Below are 27,160 nucleotides of genomic sequence, written 5' to 3'. Positions count from 1 at the left end.
AACCCATTTCTTAGTCAGCGGATTACAAACGTAATATCGCAGCGGTCTGACAAAACAGCATACAACCAAACCATAACTTGAACCCAAAAGCATTAATTTTTTTGCTTCAATTTCAACATTACTGTTTGAGGAAACTGGTTTTGGTTTTAAGAACCGAAATGAGAATCCCGTATGTAAAGATGAAAACAATTGTGATGATTGCATATGATTATCACGATTAGCGAATGCGAATGAAGGGATATCTGTAAAGCGAAGTGTGGGCAATCTGACAGTATAAACTAATGTCCATGGAAATGATTTTTTAGAGGTGTTGTTGAGTTGTATCCATTTGTTAACGAAATTTCTGTCAGTGAGATGAGAAATCCATACCTTTGATACGCACTTGAATTTGAAGATTGAGTTGAGAGGAAGACGAAGAAAGATTTCAAACCATATATCATCTGTTATAGTAAGAAATCTTTCAATGGTTGATGATTCTTCACATGAATCAACTAGTCTAGAAGAAGAAGAATCCATTTGACAAGCTCTTTTCACTGTAAAAATTGGTTCTAGTGGCAGAAACTTTGGGTCTTTGAGTGATTACTTGACAAAACAAATGAGTGGATAAAAATCTACCTGTTGGTCAACATTTTAGAGCTACTTGAGTATCATGGATGTCTGCCTACTTGCTTCTCAATTTTTTATTAAAGCAGACATTTCCTGTGTCATGTACTTTTAAATGGGGGCATTTGCAACAGGGGGGGGGGGGGGGGGGGGGGGGGGGGGGGGGGGGCCTTGATGCAGCAGTCTGAGTGACACCTGACTTGTCAAGTTACCTTGTATCCCAGGTATAAAGACAGACCATCTCAACCCCTTAAGAACAACAACTGCAATCCCATGTGAAAGCATAAAACTTAAGGTTCTGAATCCACATTGAGGTACATATCTTAACCGTAGTATCATATAGCTTTGTATTCTGGTGAAACAAACACAAGTCCTACAGAGGCAACAAATGCTCAAAGTCCTGAATGCTCTCTAATTTCTATCGCAACAGATAAACCTGAGTCACCAAGACACAATTGACTGCGATTCTTATGATAACAACTGTGATAAATACCATTATCACCTGATCCTGACAAAAAAAACCAGTCGAGAGGGAAAAGAACAGCAGGGCAAAGCACCGCATACACAAACTTAAACATATTGCACAACAGACACAGAGAAAGGAAATGGGAATATGGAGCAAAATTGAGAAATGTTCATTGTGTGTAGATACAGTACATTCAATACCCTGATTTTCAAATGTTCTACTGCATTATAATCCCTAGCTACTATAGTGACAGTGTAGGACTCCACCTCCACAATCACTAAACGAGATAATAGCAGTTATATTACTGCAAATAATACAAGGTTTGTGTATATTTATATTTCCTATTGGAATCAAATCCTCTGACTAGCAAGTTTTTTGCTCAACGCAGAACAGTATAACCGAGAAAGATTTCAGAGGTTCACAATCAAGAAAAATAATCCAATTACATAAAGACTAAAGAATGGTTAGACAACAAAAGAACTACGTTTCCAGCATACCTACTAGTATGTAAACCACAATAAACTGAAATACGTATAAAACACAACTTTGATAAATCCTACAATATATTCATATTGTTTCTCTGTTCGAGAACTCAAATAGGAATAGCAAAAGTTGATTTAATAAAGAAAAAAAACATACTCCCATGCACTAAATGATAAATCTACTTTATACACATGAAAACATGGAGAAGGTTAACACAAAATATGTATTCTCTACTTTGCTCCATTCATTCAATCGAAATTTGCGACAACAAGATGTATCTTCTTTCAGTTAGTTGAGCTTTAGGAGACAAAAGATTGACTAAGTGTAGCTACAGTATATGCAATCCCTGCCACTCTTCCGGTCAAATATTCTGATGCATTACACTCCCTAAATGCTAAACACATTAAAGACATTTAAATAAGACTATATGCAAGTAAAATATGATTCGACCACTCCACGGTCACCACAGCAGTTTAAAAGAAGTGAAATACCTAATCTAGTCTACCCATACTTCCCAAAGAGATAAGTTGATTCAGGAAGCCTAAAATGTAACGTCTGTGAACATCTATTTTGGAAGAAGTGACTGCAAACAGAAATATGACTATACACAGAAATATGATTCGGTCTGTGAACATCTATTTTGGAAGAAGTGACTGCAAACAGAAATATGACTATACACAGAAATATGATTCGATCACGCCACAATCACTACAACATTGGAAGACGTGAGAATACCTAATTCACTCAACCTAAATCTCCAAAAACATATAATTTCATTGATTTAAGAAGCCGTAAAATGTAAGGTTTGCGAGCATATATATTTTTTCCTTTTTATTCCACACAACATCAAAATTAGATCTTCATTCAATGTAACCTACAATTGGCCTTCACTTTTCATTTTAATACTACCTGGAAAACTGCAGTTTCCATGAACTGAATTTGACTCCAAAAAAAGGTGTCTCGAAAATAAAATGCTCATAACTAAAAACGGAAATCCCCTAATTGGATTTGAAAGAAATCTAACATAAAACAACCATTTAAAAAAGGGGGCACAAGGGAAAAAAAAGGAATTATTAAGAAAATAAGGCTAATGCATCAAATATAAAACTTCCAAAAATAAAATTGGATGGACTAAAGCAAAACAGCAGAGTAATTCCATGCAAGTGGAAACATGACAATTTCATGCTTCTTAATTAAGCAATTACCAAAGACGATCAAAGTCTCTCCTTCTTGAATGTAACAGTAACTAGTCTACTCCCTAAGTATTTGTTGAAACAAGAAATATGATGACACGCACCTTCGCTCTTACTTTCATAATTGAACATCCAACATTGAGGTGTTTCACCATGAGACTGGTGGACTTGGCTTTATAGCAAATGTTGATTGGTATGCAGGAACGAAGGATGGGAGAGTTGTTCACCAAGAGACTGGTGGAAGTATTGTCGGCCTTGGCTTTAAAGCAAATGTTGAGATACCCGAATAAGGACCTGGAGATTTGCTACCCAAGAAAGACGGATGAGAGAGTTGTTCACACCCCCCGTTTCTGATGTTGTAAGCCAAAATGTGCTTCTTGTAGCTAATTATAACCACATTTTTGTCAACCGGATTGAAACCTATAACCTGAATATCTCTAATCAAATCAACTGTACTTTCTCCTCCAATCAACGAAGACTCCATTTGTGCTAGCATGTCAAGAAATTCGATAACCTTGTGCAACAAATACCAGTTTTCTTCAAGTACCCAAACACTCAAACTCCCCTCTGTATGTTTGATAATAGAGTAACAAATCAATCCTTCTGATTCCCCTAGACATTGATGGAAAAACCATTTTTGTTCATTGATAGATCGATAAAAATACCTGTCCACGTCATCCATCATTCCATCAGGCAAATTAATCAATCTAAATTCGTTTCCGCAAGTTTGATGGTCCTTGATTCGATCAACACTGAAAGCTAGAACTTTGTTGAATAGCTTTCGGAACCAGTAAAAAATGCCATTATGGGTAACATAATTGTCAAAAATAGAGTATCCCTGACATACACCAGGAGTATATAAAACATCATAGACATCCCATTTACCCAAATCAGAAGTAAATATATCAATTTTGAATAAATCCTCTTCTTGAGTGACACAAATAACCTTATAACATGCCGAATCATAACATTCATCACATGTAAAACCAGTGTGAACAATGATTGCTTCTCTTGGTGGTGGTGGGAGTGAAACCCATTTCTTAGTGAGTGGATTACAAACATAATAATTGTTCTGACTACGAAAATCATTTGTGCATAGAACCAAACCATTACTAGACCCTATGATATATAAATTAGTATTCGTCAGCTCATGTTTATGATTTACGAATCTAAGACAAAACCCGCTAACACTTTGAAGATGAGATATAAACTGTGAATTCAACTCAGGACATGGTAACCCTGAGTTAAGTCGGGCTGTAGGGTTTTGTTTTGCAAAACTGCTAGCAAGAATCAATATCCATAACGAAGAATTGCGTTTATACCATTTGTTGATGAAATAAGGGTCTGAGAGAAATGATAACCATACCTTTGAAACACACTTGAATCTGAAGATTGAATCAAAAGGAAGACGAAGACAGACTTCAAACCAAACATCATCTGCAATATTATTATTCATCTTCATCATTGTTGGTTGAATTTGTTGATTCAATTTCTTCCTCAGAGCAGAGAAGAATTAGGGCATCTCCTCTCTAGGTTATCTCAATTCACACCCAAGGTAAAGAGAAATAGGATAAGATCAAAAGGGCAAAAGAAATAAGACGTTTCTGCCCTCAAGAGCTGTTGGTTAAACCAAGGTTTTAAAAACGTCCGTTTTTACCGAAAAACGTCCGTTTTTACCGAAAAACGTCGGATAAAACGGTCACACCCATATACCGTGGCCGTGAGGATTCTCGAACCCCGTGCCTTTATCAGGCCGATAAATAGGAAAAATGGCAGTTTTATAGTACCGTTTTTCTGTTTTCATACACGTTATAACCGTTTTTTTTAAATTAGTTTGAATGTTTATTTCTTCTAAATAACATTTTAACGTGCGTTTTTTAGAACTGTTTTTCCGTTATCACGCACGTTATAACCGTGTAAACAACTTTCTTACCATTTCTTTTGATTTTTTTCTTTCTCTGGATTGAAAGCTGAAAATTTCGAATTAAATTTTTTTAAATGATACAAGGAAACTAACTACAGGATTAAAAACTTCAAATTTAAAAAACATAGGACTGTTAAACTAGTATTCATCATTTAAACAGCTACGCGAACCAACTACGAGCACCACCTTTTTTCAAGTATTCTTTATTTTCTCGACGGTTCATTTCCACATCATAGTCATCGTTGTCGGTATATTGGCTATCTTCGTTTGCATAAGTATCATCATCATAATAACCGTCATTATCGTTATCATAACCTCCTTCAGTGTCATCATTATTGTTACCTACTTCATTATTATTATCAATATTAGAATTATATCCTTCGTTCATATGTTAAACACCATGGCCAGAGCGATCGGAAGTGTAACGAGAATCATATGTTGGATTCACATTCTCATAACATTGTGCATTGTCTCCAAATGAAAGATTACCAAAGTCATAAACAAAGTCACTCACCTGTAACCTTTCGTATGGGATTTGAACTTCAGGATCATGCCAGTTGTATGGTAGAGGGACATGCTCTGATTATTAACGGCCTCCTCTTCCAGAATATTTAACCACTGTTCTTCTTGAGGTAAAACCGGTGTTTCATCTTCCCCCGCTATCCAGTCAAGCATATTGTCATCCCCCAGTAGACTATGAACGTCGTGAACATCAATGTTATGTCTCCTTGCTTTACCTTTAATTCTTTGTTGCTCCAACTTCAAATTGTATTGGACATACACCAGATCATTTAATCTCGATGAAAGTAAACGATTGCGTAGTTTGGTGTGGATTCTTTCAAACACACTCCAATTCCTCTCTGATCCAGACGATGTATTTGTTTGACTTAATATCTTTACTGCAATCTTTTGGAGGCATGGATACTCAGCACCATAACATAACCACCAACTTACAGGATCACCATGTTGAGCTGCAATACGTGTTGATAGTGATGCAAATTGACCTTGCATCATCCGCATTCTTCCTTCCTACAAAGAAAAGTATAACTGTTACTAGAAATTCAAATTACTTAAGAATACATATTTGAGATAGTATTAGCAAGTTTGTACCTCTAGCATGCATTGTGCTTGTTCTTGCGGGCCACTAACCATTTTTGATATAACTCCAGTAAGACAAATTTGCGACTCATAAATTTCATTATTGATGAGATTAGTTGTTGGGCTAAAGATGTAATAAGGATTGAGAAAATACGATGCAGCATGAAGAGGAGAACTCAACTGACTTTTCCATCGTTTCTTTATTACACCCATGATAGAAGCATTTTGATTTGATCCCAAACCCATTTGTATAGTTTCCACACATGTAGCAAGTGCATGGAACAAATATCCCATGGTGGGTTTGTCTGAGTCCAAGAAACGAATCATTTTCAATAAACGATCAACCATTATGCATACATTTTGACACGTCGTCCATAACATCTCATTTGAAATAATATTCTTCACTTGTCTAGCTTGTTTAGTTTTTGCCTCATCCGATTTTAGAAATTCCTTGTCCAGAAATAGGCTCTCGATAGCATTACGTTGATCAATGATGCTTTTGATTGCAATAAAATTCGTTGAAAACCTTGTTAAGCCAGGGCGCAATAGATTGCGTCCTGCTGTATGTTGTCGAAATCTAGCAAGAACCCAACCATGATTGTAAATAAATTCTGATCACATCTTTAACAAAGGAGAATTTTTCCATATCTTCCAACATCAAGTCCAATACGTGAGCAGCACAAGGAACCAGAAAAATGTGTCATATTCTGATGCCAATCTCTTACCTATTCAAAAATAAAATAGAAAGAAGTTAATGATTAATATATTCCCAATATATATATGTATAAAATAAGATGAAGTTATTCTTAGTTACCTGCAGCTCTGAATTGAGATCCTTGATCTGTTACTAATTGAACAATATTTCTCGGACCGACTTCATCTATAACGGGATTGAACAAAGTAATTAAATACTCTGTTTTCAACCGATTATGTTCTATATCGACACTTTTCAAAAACATAATTCCACTACCACTGTAAACTAGAAAGTTTACAATCGCACGGTTGTTTTTGCTTTTCCAACCATGAGACATGAGTGTACAACCGTATTCTCTACAGTAATGTCGTTGGACAGACACCACATATTTTTGAATCCTTTGTTTTTCTGAAATTAATATGGGATTCGACAACTTATAAGCTGATGGAACTCTATACGATTGGCCAAAATTTGCAACTGCACTGAATGCCTCGTGGTACTGAGATGAGTTAGCCACATTGAAGGGAATATCATTGGCATAAAAAAAAACGTCCAACAGAAGAATCGACTTTTTCCCGACATGTTTTGCTTTTGCCAAATTTTTCCATCGAAGGTTGAGAATCCCTAGAAGGGTTATATTGTCCTCCCATATCCAGAGACATCCTAGGTGGTTGTGATGGCCGCATAGTAGACCTAGGTATTTCTACAAAGGCCCGAGGACCGTGCGATGTACCCTCTCCGGCATGAATATTCTTATTTTTCCGTCCAAAAAGGTTTTTTAAGAACCCAGTCTTTTTCTTTTGTGTGACTGGTACTTGTTCTTCTTCTGCATCAAAATCTGGTTCTTCTTCATCTATACCACACACAGGTTTCCATGGCTCATTATGATACACTTTTTCTGAATCTTCACTATCAGATTCTGCTCTTCTTTTCCTTTTTGCTTTTCTCTTTTATTCCAGTGCAACTTTAGCAAGATTTTTCACTTCAGGCGGCACATGCATGCACGGGGCAACTGTACCTCTTCGTTGTGCTAAATGCAATTTTATGCGTGAAATACCAGAGGATATTTCCTTTTCACAAAAATTACACTTCAATTTTTTACCATCAGGCATTACAGTGCAATATGCATGAAAAACATCTCGTTTGGCAGTTTGTGTGGATGTCGATCCTTCCATCGTATCTGTAACGAGAAAATGTTACTTGGAAATCAGTGACATATATTAAATTTCTGTAGTACTAGATGTCTATTTTGTAGCTAGGTAATCATTATATTCTTAATACAATAGGAAATTTGGTTGCCTATGTGTTGGAACATAGGCTAGCTAGACCTTTTGATCATGAAGACAATTAGCTTTTTCTTTTTCTTTTTATACTTTTAACTTTTGACCCCTTTTGAGGATGAATACGAATTACTTATTGAGCATGAAGACAATTCATTAAACTATTAATTTTTTCTTATTCACTAGTATTATTTTTGGCCTCTATTTAATTTGTGTCCACAAATAGTAAAAACTAGATTTATATTTTGTAGCTAGGAAATCAATATATTTTTGAAACAATAAGAAATTTGGTTGCATGCATAAAGGAACATAGACTAGCTAGATCTTTTAATCATGAAGATAATTTTTTTATTATTATTATTCTTTTAACTTTTGACTCTTTTGAGTACAAATTAGTTATTGAGCAGACTTCCTTAAAATGGCTACACTCATATAAAGTAAATAAAATTTAACCAAATTTACCTATATTAGTTATTGTTTAATATTTTTTAACTAATATTGAAATTAAAATCCGTCTAATTGGATTTCACAACTTTTAACATGCATGTATGAAGTTATATTTAACTAGCATCAACACTAACACCATGATAATTATTTCATCATACTAGTTAATTAATTTCATCATTATGAAAGTTAAAGCATTAACTTAAAGCCCATGCATATTTTTGGTTCATTAATCATGTTCTTTATACTTGACAGTGGTTGGACTTAATTAATTAAATTTCATTATTGATTTATGTGATTCACGGTTGGATGATCAAAAATAAAAAACTGATGTAATGTTATAGGTGTAATAAAAAAAATATTTTTCTTTCTTCTTCTTTTTTGTATATAATTAAGCAGGACGCAAATATTAAACCAAAAATTAAAAAATATAAATCAAAGTTAAATATCAATTCAATTTTTTTCTTTTTTGCATAGATTTTATTGACTAGATTTAACTGTGTCTTGATTTTTTCTTCCTCTAATCTTGATTTCAGCTTTTGTTATTTCCTTGAAACTCTATTATAAAGTTATGGTAACATCCTAAATTACAATATATATATATATATATATATATGTACAACATGAAGAAAATGATGAAAACATTACCCAAAAAAAAAAACTACTAATTTAAATGTTGATATAAGAGAGTACCTGTATAGTTAAAATTCATAGTTCAAAGACAACATTCGATGTCCGCATCATCATCCGGTATGATGAAGAAAAAAAATCAAACTTGTTGTAAATAAACTACATAGAAACAAACAATAAATTTAGTGGTAAATACTTATTTTAATAATATATTAAAATTACCTCTTAAACTGGTAGTTGGAAGTTGAAACTTGGAAACTTCAAAACACAGAGGGAGCAAGAATTTCTCTGCGGAAGAAGCAGAGTTATAACAAATTTGTGTACTACAACAATATGCCTTCTTGTGTTTTTAAAAGGTGAAGATAAAGAAGAGAAGGGAAAAAATAATGTGATCATGATTTTGTTTTCTAAAAAATGGGAAATGAAAGAAAAAAGTGACGTGAGTACGTGACATATTATTGGTTGTCTTCACCAACCGTGAAGGACCAACTTGAATCTTCAATTCATTAACCAACGTTCTCTGCTTTAGTAACTAAAGTTTAGTTCTATTTTAGTGAAGAACTAAAGTTTAGTTCTTCACTTCTTTGTGAAAACTTAAAATGAAATAAAAAAGGGACAAGTAGACCTAGTCACCTGGCTAATTCATTTGATGGAAATTCTCCACTCTAATAAAGGGACAAGTAGACCTAATCACCTAGATAATTATTGCCGACGAAATTTTAGTGGCTATAATTTACCGACACGAATTTTATCAAACTTTCATAAATTGTAGAGTGAAAAGCATTCTAAAACACCTATGTAAAGAATATAAACATGACTATCGAATTATACACATTTCTTATACTAACAATAATCAAATAAAATGGTAGTATTAGAATTTCTTAATGATATAGGTCATCCATTAGTTGGACAACATTTAAAAATTAATAGGTCATCTATTTAGGGACGTAGGGAGTATTAAAAAATAAAAATACCTAGTAACAACGTTTTTTAGAGCCGTTAAAACGTTTTCACGTACATTATAACCGTTACATAGGAATTTCAGATCATAATTTTTTTTTTATTTTCTATCTAACCGTTACAACGCCCGTTATTTTCAAAAAATGTCCAAAAAACGCGTTTTTTCCTATATAACGCGTTTTTTGCCCAAAACGTGCTCACACCTGTGAAAACTCATTATAATGGTCACGCCTAGTGTCCGTGACCTGAACCGTGACCCGTTTTTCAAACCTTGGGATTAAAGGAAAGATGCCATTTGCAGGCTTATATTAATCATATAAAACTGTCAATTACGCTATCAAGTGGTAGGGCTCTACATGGGACGGGACGGTACTGGTTTTTGCCTAGCTCAGTACCTGTACCTCCTTATGGACGGTACCTGTACCTTGTATCTATACAGTACGGTACGGGATCTATACATGTTTAACTTGGTACGGGACGAGACCGGTGCTTTACCTGTAGCATATATGCATACTGCATATGTAAAAAAAACAAGAAAGCAAAGCAAGAAATATTGAAAGTTCTAGGTTTAAAAACTTTGACTGTTAAGGCTTAAGAGTCAAGACCTGAATTCATAAATACTTCAAGAAAAATCTTTAAACTTCTAAGTTCAACAACATCAAATGTTTAAGAGTTCAAGTAGAAAAAACAGAAAGCAAAGCAAAAAAACAGCAGTTCGGCAGTTCGGCTTTGGCAATTGACCACTTTCATAAGTTTGGTGCGACAAAAAACGAACTCCATCTCCAAGCATCAAGCATCCAAGACCTCTGACAGTTGAACCACACCCAAGATGTCTGCAACAACAATTTATATTTCAGTTTATGCATAAAAGGCATGAGTCAAAATCTAACAACAGGCGCAGATAACCAGCAATCTCTGTTAAAGGACAATAATAAAAAAATAATACATTGACATTCTAAGCATTATCAGGTGGGAATGTGGGTCTTTGATTGTCAGTGAATAACATAAGGCATGGAGAGTAAGACTTAAAACCCAATGATAATGTTCTTGTTCAGAAAGAACAGGGAGTAATCAGCAAGGTATTATCGAACATACACATGAATACTGAAATAGTAATCAAACAAAGAAAAGTTTATATTACCTTCCTCATCCTTGGAGTTATCATCTGGTACATAATCATCTAAAAGATCAAGATCAATGGGTTTGCTTAACCAGCTTTGACAACAGAGCAAAGCCTTGACCGTTCTTGGAGATAAAGAACTTCTCCATGGACTAAGCACACGCTTTCCAGTGCTAAAAGCTGATTCAGAGGCAACCGAAGGCACTGGCATGGCTCATATATCCTTTTCCATACATGAAAGTATCTTATACCTGCTACTGTTAGCCTTCCACCAAGCCAGAATATCAAAACTAGACTTGCCTGTATTATTCCCATCAGATTCAGACTCATCAAACACTTCCATTAAGTACATATCCAACTCTGTTATTGTTGCCTCAGTAGCTGATTGGTTCTTCTTGTGCCTTTTCTTCCTTGACTGAAGAGTAGCAAGTCGACCACCATTTGGAGCAATAACTGAGTTCTCAACTACAACACTACTAGATGAACTTGCCACCTCCTCATTAATTGAATGAAAAGACTTGTATTCTTCAAAGAGTATCTTAAAGTCCCTCTTGACCTGTCTCATAATTGTATTAACTCTAACAAGGTCTTGATCATATAAACTCTAAAGAGAAAATTCTAAACCCTTCTCCTTCTCTCTTGGGTCCAACAGTTGAGTGAAAAACAAGACAGAATTCATCTTTTCATAAGCAAATTGTACTTCCTAAACATAATATCAGCCATACGAGCAATAAATTGATCATTAGTTGCATTATCTCTAAACTCAACTAACTGTTCATGGATGAGTACTACTTCCCACAAGAAACCAGGAATTGTAACAGTTGTGGAGGCAGAAAATCTAACTGTAGCATCAAAAATATCTTTAAGCACTTCAGAAGACCTCTAGCATATTTCCAATCCTCTTCATATGGAGCTTGTTGACGAGGATTTTTGTTCTTCTTGTTCGTCTTTTTCTTCCCCTTTTTATTACAATCCTCCTCAACTTTCCCCTCAAGGTCTACGTTATCACACTCCCTGCCTTCCAAAGGTGCCTAGAGGGCGGGTGGTGATATAGTTTATCCCGGAAGGGCTCAGTATGTGGTTAGTTGATCGAACCTCGCTTGCTAGTTTTTCCATCATCCAATCTTGAATGAAAGATAGCATTATTTTCAAGCTCTAACCCGCTTTCGCTCGCCGCGACTAATTAGAACTAGAGTAATCCTCAAAAGAATTATCAATTTTCATGTCATAATTATCAGTATCAGGTAAAGCATCTTTCCTTGATTCTTCAAATATGTACTTCTGTCTAAAGTCCCTATCATTCTTTTCTAACCTTTTGAAAACCTTTTCATACTTTTCAGCAACTTCTAACACTAAATAAGTATTATTCCATCTACTTTTCACATCCAAGATCAAATCTTGCTTATATTCAATCTTTTCTAATTCACGACAAGTCTTAAACCTATTCAACCTAGCAGGAGATCTAGTTACATATTTGATAACTGACCTGATCCTACATATCGACTTATTGTAGAGTCTTACTGCATCTTTTGTCACAATTACAAGAACATGAGTTGCACATATGACCTGGTAAGAGTGAAGTGAACAAATCAGAAATGAAATGTACACATACATTGAAATAAACACATGCATTGAAAAGTTACAGAGTTACATGCAAATATTAGAATTTAGAAATGAACAAATCAGAAAAACTAACTTACGTGCAAATATTCGGCTCTAACTGGAGCTGAAGTCCAACCAATCACACTTTGCTTCAAATATTCAATTTCATTCGTATTAGCACTACTGTTGTCTAGAGTAACCCCAAACACATCCTCAAGACCCCAATCCAATAAACATCTTTCTAACATTTGACCAATATCATTGCCTGTGTGACCTTCAATTTGAAAAAACAAGATGATCCTATTTTGTAACTTCCAATTTTGATCAATAAAATGAACAGTTACGCAGATGTAGTTATAATTGTTAGGTGAAGTCCATGTGTCTGTTGTCAAGGACACCCTCATTTTGGTAGCTGCAAAGTAACGTTTCAGAATAACTTTCTCATCGAGATAGATTTGTAACAAATCCCCATAAATGGTCATACGACTCGGCATTTTGAATCTAGGCTCCAACATTTGCGAATAGGCCTTAAACCCTTCACATTCAACAATTCTGAATGGCTTCTCATCAACAATGATAAATACAACAAGATCCTTTCTGCACGCTTCTTGACTGATATAAGATGCAATCAATTTACTATACTCACCTGGCCTTTGGGGTTAAAACATCAATAACTGTTGTCCTTCCACCTCCTTCTTATTAGTATTCTGGATGCAATGCCTCAAGTGTTTCCATAACCCAGGCGTACCATTCTTTTGACTACCGGATTTCAATTTCTTGTGACAACGCTTACATTGTGCCCATTCCTCATCTAATTTTATAAAATCCTTCCAAGCTTTTGAACTGGATTTCGGCTTCTTGGCCACATCAACAACAGGAGTTGTAGCTTCATTTGGATCTCCTTGTGCATCTTGCTGAGCATCAGCAGAAGGTACAAGTACAAATGTTTGGTGAATAAAGGAACCAACTTCAGTTGCGGCTTGACTTTGAGTTGCATTTGCATCCATCTGAAGTGAAAAAACAATTAAAAAAACACCAGAGTTAGAACATTAAAACAACCAACATTCAGATACTACACATAGCCAAACAACAAACCCCCATTTCAACAAAAGGCAAAAAATATCACAGACCAATACTTTTTTACCACACTTGACAAAATTAACTTAAAAATTACAAACCCAAAGTAGAGAAATCCAACCTTGCAAGACGAGTATAAAACAATTGTTTGGAAAAAAACAGTTACACAGATGCATCAATGAAAGTACCAAAAATGCATGGAGATATGAATATACCCTGATATTCCCTATTTATCCATATCTCATTTGCAATTTCACAAATATATACCTCAAATTATACGATTTGAACCCTTTCAATTAAATCATTAGACAAGTAAACAACAACACTAAGTACATCCAACTAGCATACATGAATAAAAACAAAATGAAATTATGGAAAATGTTAGAGTTTGTTAATTATACCTGAAGAAGATGTACCAGGATGATATTTTTTCTTTAATGAAAATGATTTTGATCCAAGATAATGAGAAGGAGGTGATTTGATTTCTAGGGTTAATCTTGCAGTAAATAGAAAACGAAGATGGTGGTGTGGTGGCTCAGAAGATGGTGTTAGAACTTAGAACTGGTGATGATGATTAGAACTTAGAACTGATGATGATGATTAGAACTTAGAACATGGTGCTACGTCGATGGCCTCTTCTCGCCTCTTCTCTGGGAGGAAAATGAAAACCTGAGAGAGGAAACAAGAAATGAGGAGAATATGATAGAGAAAGAGTATAACCCCTACTATCAACGGCTATGACTTAACCCTAACGTCTATAGATCCTCAGTACTACGATACGGGACGGGACGAGAATAGCATAGAACCATTACTCGTACCTACTCTAGGCACGGTACCAGTTTTAGTACTTACACCTGTCCCATCTGACCGCGGTTCAGGGACAATATCGGTACGGTTCTTGCGGTTCCGGGACGGTTCCATGGGACGGGACGGTACCTGTGCATCCCTATCAAGTGGTAAGAAATTAGAAGGGAGTCTATCAACAAGATGAGCCCCTATCGCTTTTTGAATGACAATGCCTAACTTCTGGAAAATAAAGTCTCCAACTATGACATTTGCATCATTACTGACCATATAATTACAGAGTCTCTTTAGGAATTTGATAGTGTCATTGCTAAACTCACCTAGAGTAGTGAAGGCAAGGACTCCAAAGCCAAGCCCATGCTCTGTGCATTTCTCAAGATATTTAACACATTTACGAAAATGATTTTTATCTGGAGGGTTGAATCCAGTGGGCTATACCGAGTGAGAGAGGGGGTGGGATCACACAAAACCCACCCCTTGTTAAATCGCCGCGTCATAAGGAGATCATCCTTTCTCTCTCTTGCGATACAGACTGTGGGATCCAGCACGCGATGAGTACATCACTTCCGAATAGAAATAGGAAAAAATCAATTAAAATTTTGAGTCACCAAAATAGCGATATAAAAGAAAACAAAAGATTTATATGGATGTGTAATGGGAGGTACGGCTTCCGATGAAACAAGAACCGAAAACAATGATAACGGTTTTTAAGTTGTTAAAACTATACAAAATCATTTCAGAGAAAGTCTTATTGTGGAATCCATCATATTCCAAGTGCGGATACATTGTGGAATGTCAAGTCTAGTGGCTTCCAAGTTGGTGCTTTCCACAAAAAATCTAAGCAGTGTTCAATGGTTTCGTGGGATGTCTCGTGGAATCCATGGGAGTGCTAATCAGTTTAGCGTAAAATGCTATTCAGAATAACGCATTGGAAGACGGAAAGCGCTAATCAGAACAGCGCACTAGAAGACGGAAAGCGCTAATCAGAATAGCGCTCAACGCTATTCAGAATAGCGTTCTTTTTTCCGTAGATTTAAAACGAGCCCTTGAAAATCTAATGGCTGGAAAAAAATAAAGCATTAATCTTAATAGCGTAAAGCGCTATTCTGATTAGCGTAAAACACTATCTTGATTAGCATTTTGTTCTTCCACCACTACATTTGCACTTCCATCCACAATTCCAAATACTGAGGTGGTGTGAAAGATGGAAGATGGAACTCTTCCACCATGAGACTTGCTCTCATAAACGATTTGGTAGTGCACAAGTACAAATGTTGTATAGATGTTGCAGTTCAGTTTAGGCGCAATTAGTGCAATATGGTACAATTTTACGGTCAACATTAGACCTTGTACAACTACATACTAAACACCACATCATAATTATAAAGAATAAACATCAAAGCGAAAAGAAAAAAAATTACATTTTAACACTCGATGGAAAAACAAATTTTTAATCTTTAAAAACAATCGATTAAATTTTACTTTTTAGTTATATTTACTTCTAAAAAAGGTTGTATGCGTGAACTCGGCCATCTCCAAATAAGGGAGCTGAGGTTTTAAAATGGTCTATAAATGTTAGTTTTGTTTGCATACAGAACAAACATTGGAGCATTTTGTTTGATATTGCAATTACAAAAAAATGATATTATAGTTGATGTTCATACTGAAAAAGCATAACAGTCAAACCATAAAGGAACCGTTAATTGAAATTCTGTATATAATAATGGTGGAACTTTTGTTTACTAGAAACAGATTTATTTTTTATAATGGGTGGCTGGGGTAGATGGCTTGCATGAAAGAATTATTTACCTTATCAACGAGTGTAAAGATAGAATGAAATGAACAATAAAGGATTATCCTTATGATGTTCATGTATTGAAAACCTAAGAGATGAAGTGGAGGAATGTTAAGGTTATGGAAACAGTAGAATGTTATTTTCGTTGCCAATGGTTCCTAATATGTTTTGATGGGCATTTTAGAGGAGATCCTAATGTTATTTCTCGATATGATTCTAAACAACTATAAAAGCTTTCACAAATGGAAAATTTCTTTGGTTTGCACATTCAAAATGGAGAAAAAACAAAGTTGACTCACAGAAATTTAAATAGTACATAATTTGTTTTGAATCATGACACAAAAGCTTTTATATGGGATCACTTCACATTCATAGGTTCAACTAAAAAATCTATCTTTAAAACTTTTTAAGGAATCAGTTATATCTAAAGTTTGTTCTCACTGCATTAAAGGGAAAAAACTAATAAAACAACTAGAAATCATGTTTTAGGATCTTTTTCATGTTGTTATATTCAGCTAATTCAAAATCAAACCCACTTTTCTAAGTACATCGTATGTTTATTGTCGGATACGAAAAAAGTAAGATGTTTCATGCCCTGATTTTCATCTTTTTTTTCTGGTGGAAGCATCTTTCATACTACATGCTACAGAGACGCTTTTGTTCTGCATCTTTAACTGGAGTTGTTTGTTATTTCTCAAGATCTTTTGGACTCCTTTTCCAAACTCTTGTGGACACCCAAATTCTAATTCACACTAGTAAAAGCAAAAACAAACTATTGTATATGCACTAACGGGTTATACTAATCAAAATAAAATTAAAAAATTTCAGTACATCATATATAATACTGCTAATTTATATTGCCAAAAGCAAAAAAAACTATGCAACTATGATCCATATTGGCCAAAATAAACAAGGTCTTTTTCACTACAATATGTAATGCTGATTTACACTGTCAAAAGAAAAGAAACTACTATATATACACTGACAGATCATGTTATCCAGAACTAACTAGGTTTTATAGTACAACAGATATGTATTGTTAATTCACATTAGCTAAAGCAAAGAAAACTATCAAACATGCACCGTTTGACGCTTGATCATATTAATCAACATAAACTAGGTTTTTTTAGTATATATCATATGTGTACTGCCAATTTTCATTAGTATTTAAGTTATGTACCGGTGAATTTATCTCCTAGAACACAAAATACAAATTGCATATTATTTATGATGGTTATTCAAGTATTTACATCAATATTGCACAAGATATAAAGATATCGATGTGTGTGATGTGACGAGACCATTTAGGTTCAGAAGCAAGTAGAATATCATGCAATATTAATTCATCAAAAAAGTATTAATCGGGGCTAAAAAGAAAGTCGAAATTGTTGGTAATGTGTACAAAAACAAATATAAACCAAAGATCTAATTTCGAAACTCAACAACACTAGAGAAAAATTCCAAAAAAAAAAAAAAAAATACACAAAAAGAGTAATAAAGAATTGTTTAAACATAATGATAACCTTAATACTTACTAACTATTCCCCATCATTAATATTCTTATAATAATCAACCCCATGATTTCCGTTGCGGAACATTGATATTGGAAACGACCTCGCTCGATGATGACAGGGATGGAATATACTAGTGCTTGAATTCGATGGATTCTCTTTGTTACGAGCGCTTGATTTCGATGACTTCTCTTCCATATGAGTGCTTGAATTCGATGAAGCAAATGTGTGTACAACCAAATCACCTTCTATCTATGAACCTATCGAGGATGTGTTTTTCTTGCTTCCAAGAGTAAGAAATCCGTTTTGCAACTGAACTCTATTATGAGAAGGGTGTTTTACATAATGATCACACTCTCCTAATTGGTTTTACGAAATGATCACAACTTTAATTAGTGATTACAAAATGGTATTTTTCCATCCGACTTAACTGTTTTGAGAAAAATAGTCGAATTTGTCCTAAATACCCTTCCTCAGTTGTTGTCTTGAGGTGATGGTGATGAAGAAGTAATGGTGGTGGTGGTGGCGTCTAGAGCTGGCAAACCAAGCCAAAACCTGCGGGTTGGCCCGTCCCGTTCCATGAAAACCCGCACCCGTCCCGGATGGTAACTAAACAAGACGGGCGCGTGTTGTATAATTAGTGGCTTGTGAAGAAACGGGTTAACCCGGCCCGTACTGTGAAACCCGCGGGTTAACCCGGCCCGTACTCGTCTTTACCTATCCTCTCCGTCATCCCCTCAACTAGGTTCTCTGCTCACCCTCTTTCATATTTTGCACCACAGAGAAACAAAAAACTAGAAACAGGAAGAAGATAAACTCAAATTTTGGGGTTAACCAGTTATACCCCCAAATTAAACAATCACAACCACAAACAGTTAACTAAATCAACAAATAACTTGATAAAATCATCGAGACCCCCTAAACAGATCGAACTGAAGAGAAATTTCTAGGGTTTTTGTAAAAATGGAATCTATCAGTTTGCAAATTCTTCAGCAAAAAGAGGAGGTATATCAACTTCTTTCTTTAATCCACTCCATCTCTCATTATGAAAATGGTGTAGTTAAGATTATGAATTCAGAAAGTATAAGTATTAGAATTACTTCTGAAATTGGTGGTGATAGTATTGAAATGGGTGCAATTGGATCCACAGCATAGGTGGTGGTAGTCCAATTTTTAAAATTCCTGAAGAAATTGGTGCTTTAGTTTCTAATCAAACATGGGAAATATAATAAAGATGGTTATCCTTAAGATCTGTTTAACAGTAGCCAAAGGTGGTTTAGTTCTCGATTCGTTGTCTATCGTTGAAACCATTTCTAATCCTTACAGGAATTTGATGGATTATGCACAACAGCAACATCATCGCCCCATGAAAGAAGCAACAAACAATAGAATTGGGGGTTGAGATGAACCGAATTTGATGGCATCCTTCGGCTTCACTACCAAGAGGGTTCCCGTCGGCTAACCATGGTTCATTGGGGGTGTGCTCGATGGGTTAGGACAAGTTAACACATGAAAGAAGAACACGGAGCTTGTAATGGAATTGACAAGGTTTTTGGGTTTAGTTAGAACCGGAAATGCAGAAGAAGACAACTTTCTGCCATTGATTCCCAGGTAATATATGACGAGTTTGAGAAGAAATCGAAGATGGGTTTCAGCTGAACTGAAAGTTGGAAGTAAAAGAAAAGAGAACATTTCGAGAATTTGTGCTGTTATGGGTGAAATTCAAGCCAAGAGTCAGGGAAGAAATCGATGTTCCTGCCATTGAAATAGATGATCAACATAGAGATTAGAGAAGAGACACTGAGTTCTGATATGATGAATGATTATCAATGTGTGTGTTGAATGTGAATCCTTGCAGGGAAGGAGTTGTGAAATCTCCAGGATGCAGCCGGTACATAGACTTCACCAGTTTACCAAACGCACACAGGTTGTTTGTATAAAGGCCTGAACGACTATCTCTCCACAGCTCCATCCACGACCAGTTTTGCCATCCAAGTCTGAATCAGTTTTCTTCCAAGGTTCAGTGTCGGCAAACTACAAGTCCGATGAGTGTTTGCCAAGGATTCATATGGGTTTCGAAGACAAGAAGAATACAAAGCCTGTAGACAAGAATTTGATGCCGAGAAGAGCCTAAATTGTGTCGTTGTAATTCGGCATCAGGTCTTGCAGATGATTAAACCAGTTAACCCGTGAGCACCCGCAAGCTTTACCCTGGACGGGTGCGGGTCGGATAAATGACCACCCGTGAAGATTTTCAACCCGCAAGCTTAGGCTTGTATTAACCCGTAACCCGCGGGTTGGTCACAAGCCAGCCCCGTCCCGCCCGTTTCTCTAGTGGCGGCGGCTAAACCCAAGAGAGGAAGCGGTGAACCCTTCTAGGAAATGTGATGCAACGATCCTGAATGCGGGTTGAAGTTCTATTTCCGTGTAACAATCCTGAACTTATTCCGTTTCACCAGCAGCACCAAGCAGCCACAACAACACCACCACCACCAGCAAGCTTCAATTCACAAACTACTCCATTAAAACCATCAAAGTCATTCGTAACCACGATATCTTTTCCAAATCCCCATTCATCTTTACTGATAAATCATACATAAAACACCCTTTAATCATCGATTCAAAATCAGTGAACTTGATGAACAATTTGCAAATTAGGGTTTCAGAAACCAATCGGAAAAATTCTCAATTTGGTTAGGATAAAATCGAATGAAAACCGAAAAAAGTAACTTTCTGAACAGAAATCCCCAATTTCAAATTAGGGTTCATGAAAAAAAATATCAAATGTAAGAACTAGGGTTCTTGAAACAAATGATTGAACTCAATAACTCGTCGTGATCAAGAAGGAGTAACAGGGAAGGAAACCATTTACGAAAAAAATAAGACAAAGAAGATTGATAATTGAAACTTACCCTTTTCCGTAGTTGCAGAGGAGAAGAACTCAACTCATCGAGAAAATGACAGGTACTAAATGAGATCCAGTGTAGTTTAGTTATATTTTACTAGGTTTTCAAGGAAAAATAGGTAACTTAACCATCTGACTTAACTCTTAATGATGACATAACCCTGAGGTTAACAGAAAAGTGTTTATTTTATAAATTCGTTGTAACGGTGAGATAGATTTGTAAACATAAATATGGAAGTAGGGCTGTTTCTGTAAATACCCTAATGGGAATGTTATTTTGAGGGTATTTAAATAATTTTCCCTACTCTATTTCTCTCCGCTTTCATCTTACATTGTCTCTATTTCCTTTTAAATGACCGGCTTTTCTATTTCTTTTACCGTTACGTCAAGAAGCGCATCTGGTGTAGTGGTATCATAGTACCCTCCCACGGTACTGACCAGGGTTTGATTCCCTGGATGCGCAACCTTCTTTTTAGTGGCTACCATTTTCCCTCGATCTTAGGCCATCACAACCTGTGGCATTCTGATTTCTAACCGATCTTTTTGTTTTTTGATTTGTTTTTGCTGGCATTTCTTCTCTGTCTCAGGGCAGCCTCCCACCAGACTATGACTAACATTTGCCGATATCATCTGGTGTAGTTGTATCATAGTACCCTCCCACGGTACTGACTAGGGTTCGATTCCCTGGATGCGCAACCTTCTTTTTATTGGCTACCATTTTCCCTCGATCTAAGGCCATCACAACCTGTGGCATTCTGATTTCTGACCGATCTTTTTGTTTTTTTATTTGTTTTTGCTGGCATTTATTCTCTGTCTCAGGGCAGCCTCCCACCAGACTATGACTAGCAGTTGCCGATATCAAATGGACATAATTGCATCAAGTGTTTGCGCAGCCGATATCAAATGGACTTGATTGCATCAAGTGTTTGCGCAAGAAGGTGGTGGAAATGGCATTGGATTTGGCTAAAACGTCATGTTACGAACACCTGCCTGGTTTGGTTTAGTCATAATATTGTTTGGTGAATATATTCCACAGAAAGGCTTGTGGAGATAAGACTCTTATTTACATTAAGAGATAAACCAAAAACAGTTACAGAATAACACAAAGGTTGTTTTACAAACCGAAAGACTTGAACTAGTTTATAGATAACAAGAAGAACGGCTTAAAAGCCTATTAACTGGTGTTGTTACTTTTGGTTATTGACTAACTCAGTTGAGAGTCTTGAGGAAGACTCTCTGCAATATGCTTAACACCGTCCCTCAAGTTGTACTGGAGTTGACGAATGTTCAACTTGTGTCTGATGAACTGAAATCTTGGTGAGGGTAATCCTTTGGTGAAGATATCAGCTAGTTGATCACGACTGCTGACAAACTTAACATGTAACTGTTTGCGTGCAACTCTTTCCCGTACAAAGTGATAGTCAATCTCAATGTGCTTTGTACGAGCATGGAAAATAGGATTAGCAGCAAGATATGTAGCACCAATGTTGTCACACCAGAGAGAAGGTGTTGGAGTTGCAACACCTAACTCAACGAGCAAAGACTGAATCCATATGAGTTCATAGGTAGCAATTGCAACACCACGATATTCGGCTTCAGTGGATGATTTTGAAACAGTTTTCTGTTTCCGTGCATTCCAAGATACAAGATTGCCGCCAAAGTAGATACAGTATCCAGAAGTGGATCTCCTGTCATCTAAACTTCCTGCCCAGTCAGCATCACTATATGCATTTAGCGTATAATCTCCACCAGGTGTAAAAAACAACCCATAGTCTATGGAGTGCTTCAGATAGCGCAAGATTCGTTTAACTAGATCTCAAAGTTCTATATAAGGCTCATGCATATACTGACAAGCTTTATTGACATCTACAGAGATGTCCGGTCGTGTAATGTGAAGATACTGCAGTGCACCAACAACACTGCGATAGAGTGTAGGATCTGTAAACTTCTCAGAACCAAGCTTCTGAATTTTAACGTTGGCTGCTAGAGGAGTGCTCACAGGTTTGATGCCATCTAGCTTTGTGCGTCGCAGCAGATCAGAGACATACTTTCTTTGTGACAGGACTAAGGACTTCCCCTGGTGTAAAACCTCAACACCCAGAAAATAAGATAAATTACCCATATCCTTCACTGCAAACTCAGATCCCAAATATGAAATCAAATTATCCACCATGGTCGAGTCCGAGCCTGTGACAATGATATCATCCACATAGATCAGCACATAGGCAACAGAAGCTCCAGATTTTTTAATAAACAGAGAGGAGTCAGCAATGGATGCAGTAAACCCCATTTTGAGAAGATGATTGCTGAGACGTGAAAACCACGCACGTGGATCCTGCTTAAGTCCATACAAGGACTTATGCAACTTACAGACGTGATTTGGATAGTTTGGATCAACATATCCAGAAGGCTGCTTCATATAAACCTCTTCTTCAAGAATCCCATGAAGAAATGCATTTTCAACATCTAACTGACGCAGTGGCCACTTGTTATTAACTGCAATAGAGAGGACTACCCTTATGGTGCAAGGTTTAATGACAGGTGAGAAAGTTTCCCCATAATCTAAACCCTCTTGCTGGTTGAAACCCTTAGCAACCAAACGAGCCTTATAACGCTGAACTGAGCCATCAGGATTACTTTTAATACGAAAAACCCACTTAGAGCCAACTATGTTCATACCTGCTTCATATGGTACCAGAGAGTATGTGCCATTCCTGAGTAATGCATTAATCTGAGTGTCCATGGCATCCCTTCATTCCGGAGTCCTGCAGGCCTTGGAGTAACAAGTTGGTTCCATGAAGTCAGCGTCACACAGCGGGTGTTTTGAAGCAGTGAGACATAGTCTTTGGATTGGTTTAGTGATTCCTGACTTGGCTCTAGTAACCATTTGATGGCCTTGCTGCTGCGTGATATCTTGGGACTGCATAACAGGTGATGCAGTGGACAGAGACGGTTGCATATTAGCTGAAAGATCTGAAGGCAGTGGAGACACATTGTTGTGACCATGAGAAGAAGCTTATGGAGAAGCAGATGCTTGTAAAATAGGCTCCAATGGCTGCGACTGCTGCACAGTAACAGCAGGGGATGACTGAAACACAGGAGAACTTAAAAACTCTGTGCTTGTAAATTGAGTTGGAGAACTAACCTCAGGAGATTGTTGTGGAGGAGGAGAGAATGGGAATGTCGATTCCTCAAACCTAACATGTCTAGAAATATACTCCCTATTTGTAGGAATGTGAAGGCACATATAACCCTTATGAGATGGGTTGTACCCCAAGAAAATGCATGGTGAAAACCTAGGATCTAGTTTGTGTGAATTGTATGGTCTGAGACATGGGTAGGCTAAGCAACAAAAGACTCGAAGGAAAGAATAATCTGGCTTTTTGTTGTAGAGAAGCTCAAGAGGAGTTTTTCCTTCTGCAGACGACTTTGGTGATCTATTAATTAAATAACAAGCAGTGGTGAAAGCGTCAGACCAAAATTCTGATGGAAGTTTAGCATGAAACAATAGGGCTAGACCACTTTCTGTAACATGTCTGATTCTACGCTCATCAAGACCATTTTGAGGAGAAGTATGAGGACAAGAAAATCGATGCTGTATACCTGAATTGTTTAGATATGAAGTGAGTTTTTTGTATTCAAGAGCATTATCAGACTGAAAAACTTTGATTTTATGACCAGTTAAATTCTCAACTTGCTTATGAAACTGAGTAAAAATAAGGAACACATCTGATCTTTTTATCATAGGAAAAACCCAGGTATAATGAGAGAAAGCATCCATAATTAATAAATAATAACGATATCCAGTTCTTGAATATTTTGGAGAGACCCATATGTCTGAAACAACAAGACTTAGTGGTGCATATTCAGCTGCACTACGAGAAAAAGGTAAACGCTTACTCTTGCTAATGTGACAGGAGTGGAAGAAACCAAAATTCTTATTCAAAAAGGGAAGGGAAAATTTATTAACTATCTTAGAAACTGTGCTCAGCATAGGATGACCAAGCCGCTGATGCCAGATAGGTATGCTTGCAGAGAAAAAGGAAGTTGCTTGTTTATTTAAGTCTCCCACTCCATCTAACACGTACAAACCATTCTCATTCCTCCCCTTTAGCAGCAAAGCTCCAGTGGTTTTGTCCTTCACAACAAAGAAATCTGTGTGAAACTCAAAACAAACATGATTATCCTTACAAAATTGATGAACAGATAAAAGATTTGTTTTTATTTTTGGCACATGGTAAACATTATTCAGGCAGATCTTCCTATTGTTAGAAGTAAGGACAGCATTGCCAATATGAGCTATCTGCAAAGTATTACCATTACCAACTTTAACTGTATCAATGCCATCATACTCATGTGGAATACATAAGTTCTTGACATCAGCAGTCAAGTGGTGAGTAGCACCAGAATCTGTGACCCATTGAGCACCTGAAGAGTCACCAGGAAAAGCAAGGTATGCTGTCGGAGGCTTATGCTGAGGAACTTTTTGTTGGTCATAACGAAACCAACAACGATCCGCTGTGTGATTGCGCTTTTTACAGATCTGACAAGATACTTCTCCATTAGCTGGACTTCTGTTGTGCGGCATTTGGCGACGATTGTTATTTGGAGGAGGTGGTCCACGATTTTGGTTGTTGAATCGTCGTGGTTCATTCTTAGTAGTCGTAGTGGAACTAGAGGCAACAAAGTTGGCAGCAGGAGCTTGTATTTGTGCAAGTTGTTGTTCAACTCGCATTTCAAATGAGAGCAGGTGTGAGGTGTAGGTATGGATATCCATCCCTTCAACAGTGCTAAGAGCAGTGACGGTTGGATCATAAGTTTGATTCAATCCATTGCTTATACACTGTTTCTTTGCTTCAGTTGAGACAATATAACCAGAAGCAGCTAGCTGGTCAAACAAACGTTTTGCATCATTGAGATAAGTTTTCAAGGATTTGTTACCTTTGGTCATGCAGTGGAGTTGCTTTTTGAGGCAACTCTGATGAGCAAATGTTTTTGGTGCATACTCAGCTTCGAGTTTATCCCAGATTTTCTTGGCAGTAGTTAGTTCTGAGACAGCACTAAGAACTTCAGGTGTAAGGGTTGAATTCAGCCAACCAACGATCAATGAATCTTGTGATTCATAAGCTGTGAATGCTGGATTTACATCTTCAGATTCAGGAAGAGTACGTGGTGGTTTTGGTTTTGTGCCATCAACAAAACCTGACAGATCATACCCTTTAAGTATGGGTCTAAACTGTGCTTTCCACAGATGGTGATTTGTCTCTGTGTGCTTCAAGGTGACAAGATGATGTATCTGAACATTTTTGAGAGTTGTTGTTGTATCTGCCATTAGTGATTTTGTGTTTTCAGATTTCTCTCTTTTTTTTTTGTTTTGGTAGGTGATTGATATGTGCGGAAGCGACTGGATCGAAGGCTGATACCAAGTCAGAATATTGTTTGGTGAATATCTTCCACAGAAAGGCTTGTGGAGATAGGACTCTTATTTATATTAAGAGATAAACCAAAAACAGTTACAGAATAACACAAAGGTTGTTTTACAGACCGAAAGACTTGAACTAGTTTATAGCTAACAAGAAGAACGGCTTAAAAGCTTATTAACTGGTGTTGTTACTTTTGGTTATTGACTGACTCAGTTGAGAGTCTTGAGGAAGACTCTCTGCAATATGCTTAACAGCTTTCATCTGACTTGGCATTTAGATCTGACTCGGATTCCGACTCAGTCTGAGTCAGTTGTCAGATTATTCGTTTTATAGGCTCAGAAATGTGACAGGGAAAGCTAATGAGAGCCTACATTGAGTGTGAAATCAAAACCTATATATTGAGAAGAAGGGTCAGCAAAATGACACAAACCCACTGGGGTCTAGATAACCTTATCTTCCAAACCCGGGTTGAGAAGCAGACACGTAAGCCAATGAGAGAGTTCCATGGTGTCTGGAAATCTAGATTATCAGCCTCTCGCAACATTTCTCTGCATCTAATCTACTCCTCTCCTCAACTTCTTCTGCAACAAAGAAAAAAAAACTCACATTTTGTTTGTCCAAGTGTAAAAGAGAGATCAGATGGCATCCACTTCAATGGCAGTTCAAATGGCAATGCCATTAACATCTGCAAGCCAGAAGAAAATACCAGCAACAAAAACATTCTTCAACCCATTACCATTGAAGTCGTCCAAGTCTATCGTTGTCGCACAGAAATCAAGCTCTGTGAGAGTTCAGGCATCACTTAAGGAGAAAGCTATTGCAGGATTGACTGCTGCAACTCTTACAGCTACAATGGTTATCCCTGAAGTTGCTGAAGCAGCTGGTTCTGATCTTTCTCCTTCTCTTCAGAATTTCTTGTACAGTATCATTGCTGGTGGAACCGTTCTTACTGCAATCCTTGGTGCTGTCATCGGTGTCTCCAACTTCGACCCTGTTAAACGTGCCTGAAAAACAAAATTCGCAATTTCGAAGTATATGATGCAGTTATTTAGCTACCATTTCTCTGTATTTCCATTCTCTCTTTAATGTTTTCTTACCTGTAATTTGATCTGAAGATATGAAATCAGAGATTCGGTTTCCACAATCCA

The 27,160-nt window shown here is 36.7% G+C and overlaps 3 protein-coding genes and 1 non-coding gene across 5 annotated transcripts; 2 read left to right on the top strand and 2 right to left on the bottom strand.

The window, feature by feature from the left end:
* Positions 1 to 2,651: 2,651 nt before the first annotated feature.
* On the bottom strand, positions 2,652 to 4,284 carry LOC113347574. 2 transcript variants are annotated; one of them, XM_026591252.1, is made up of 2 exons: positions 3,411 to 4,284; positions 2,652 to 3,312 (listed from the first exon to the last, which is right to left on the bottom strand). In XM_026591252.1, exons 1-2 carry the CDS (start codon positions 3,421 to 3,423, stop codon positions 2,969 to 2,971), a joined length of 357 nt encoding a protein of 118 aa, XP_026447037.1. In that variant the 5' UTR covers positions 3,424 to 4,284; the 3' UTR covers positions 2,652 to 2,968. The 2 variants fall into 2 exon arrangements, with proteins under 2 accessions (XP_026447037.1, XP_026447036.1); XM_026591251.1 differs by having other exon boundaries at positions 2,652 to 3,410; positions 4,112 to 4,284.
* An 895-nt stretch (positions 4,285 to 5,179) lies between these two features.
* LOC113350947 lies at positions 5,180 to 11,460 on the bottom strand. The gene is made up of 10 exons (XM_026595043.1): positions 11,196 to 11,460; positions 10,917 to 11,075; positions 10,666 to 10,690; positions 10,551 to 10,608; positions 10,271 to 10,288; positions 7,277 to 7,408; positions 6,582 to 6,960; positions 6,438 to 6,492; positions 5,819 to 6,344; positions 5,180 to 5,698 (listed from the first exon to the last, which is right to left on the bottom strand). The coding sequence occupies exons 1-10, from the start codon at positions 11,458 to 11,460 to the stop codon at positions 5,180 to 5,182; spliced, it is 2,136 nt and encodes a 711-aa protein (XP_026450828.1).
* A 9,521-nt stretch (positions 11,461 to 20,981) lies between these two features.
* TRNAG-CCC lies at positions 20,982 to 21,052 on the top strand. Its single transcript has one exon. It is a non-coding gene; the product is annotated as a tRNA-Gly (tRNA).
* A 5,503-nt stretch (positions 21,053 to 26,555) lies between these two features.
* Positions 26,556 to 27,160, top strand: LOC113347572. The gene has a single exon (XM_026591249.1). It carries the CDS (start codon positions 26,652 to 26,654, stop codon positions 27,018 to 27,020), a length of 369 nt encoding a protein of 122 aa, XP_026447034.1. The 5' UTR covers positions 26,556 to 26,651; the 3' UTR covers positions 27,021 to 27,160.

This window comes from Papaver somniferum, chromosome 2 (assembly GCF_003573695.1).
Source record: "Papaver somniferum cultivar HN1 chromosome 2, ASM357369v1, whole genome shotgun sequence".
In the NCBI taxonomy this organism is placed as follows: Eukaryota; Viridiplantae; Streptophyta; class Magnoliopsida; order Ranunculales; family Papaveraceae; genus Papaver; species Papaver somniferum.
This window is presented reverse-complemented; position numbering and strand designations above follow the sequence as displayed.

Bases quoted from the DNA above. Each gene is read 5' to 3' on its own strand.
- LOC113347574 (XM_026591251.1), bottom strand. From the start codon at position 4,182: ATGATGTTTGGTTTGAAGTCTGTCTTCGTCTTCCTTTTGATTCAATCT. The intron at 3,411-4,111 runs GTATGGTTATCA...TGACGTGGACAG, and splicing joins GATTCAAGTGTGTTTCAAAG to GTATTTTTATCGATCTATCA.
- LOC113350947 (XM_026595043.1), bottom strand. From the start codon at position 11,460: ATGAGACAGGTCAAGAGGGACTTTAAGATACTCTTTGAAGAATACAAG. The intron at 11,076-11,195 runs GCAAGTCTAGTT...CCTCTGAATCAG, and splicing joins ATCTGATGGGAATAATACAG to CTTTTAGCACTGGAAAGCGT. The intron at 6,493-6,581 runs GTAACTAAGAAT...ATTTTTGAATAG, and splicing joins ATCTCAATTCAGAGCTGCAG to GTAAGAGATTGGCATCAGAA.
- LOC113347572 (XM_026591249.1), top strand. From the start codon at position 26,652: ATGGCATCCACTTCAATGGCAGTTCAAATGGCAATGCCATTAACATCT.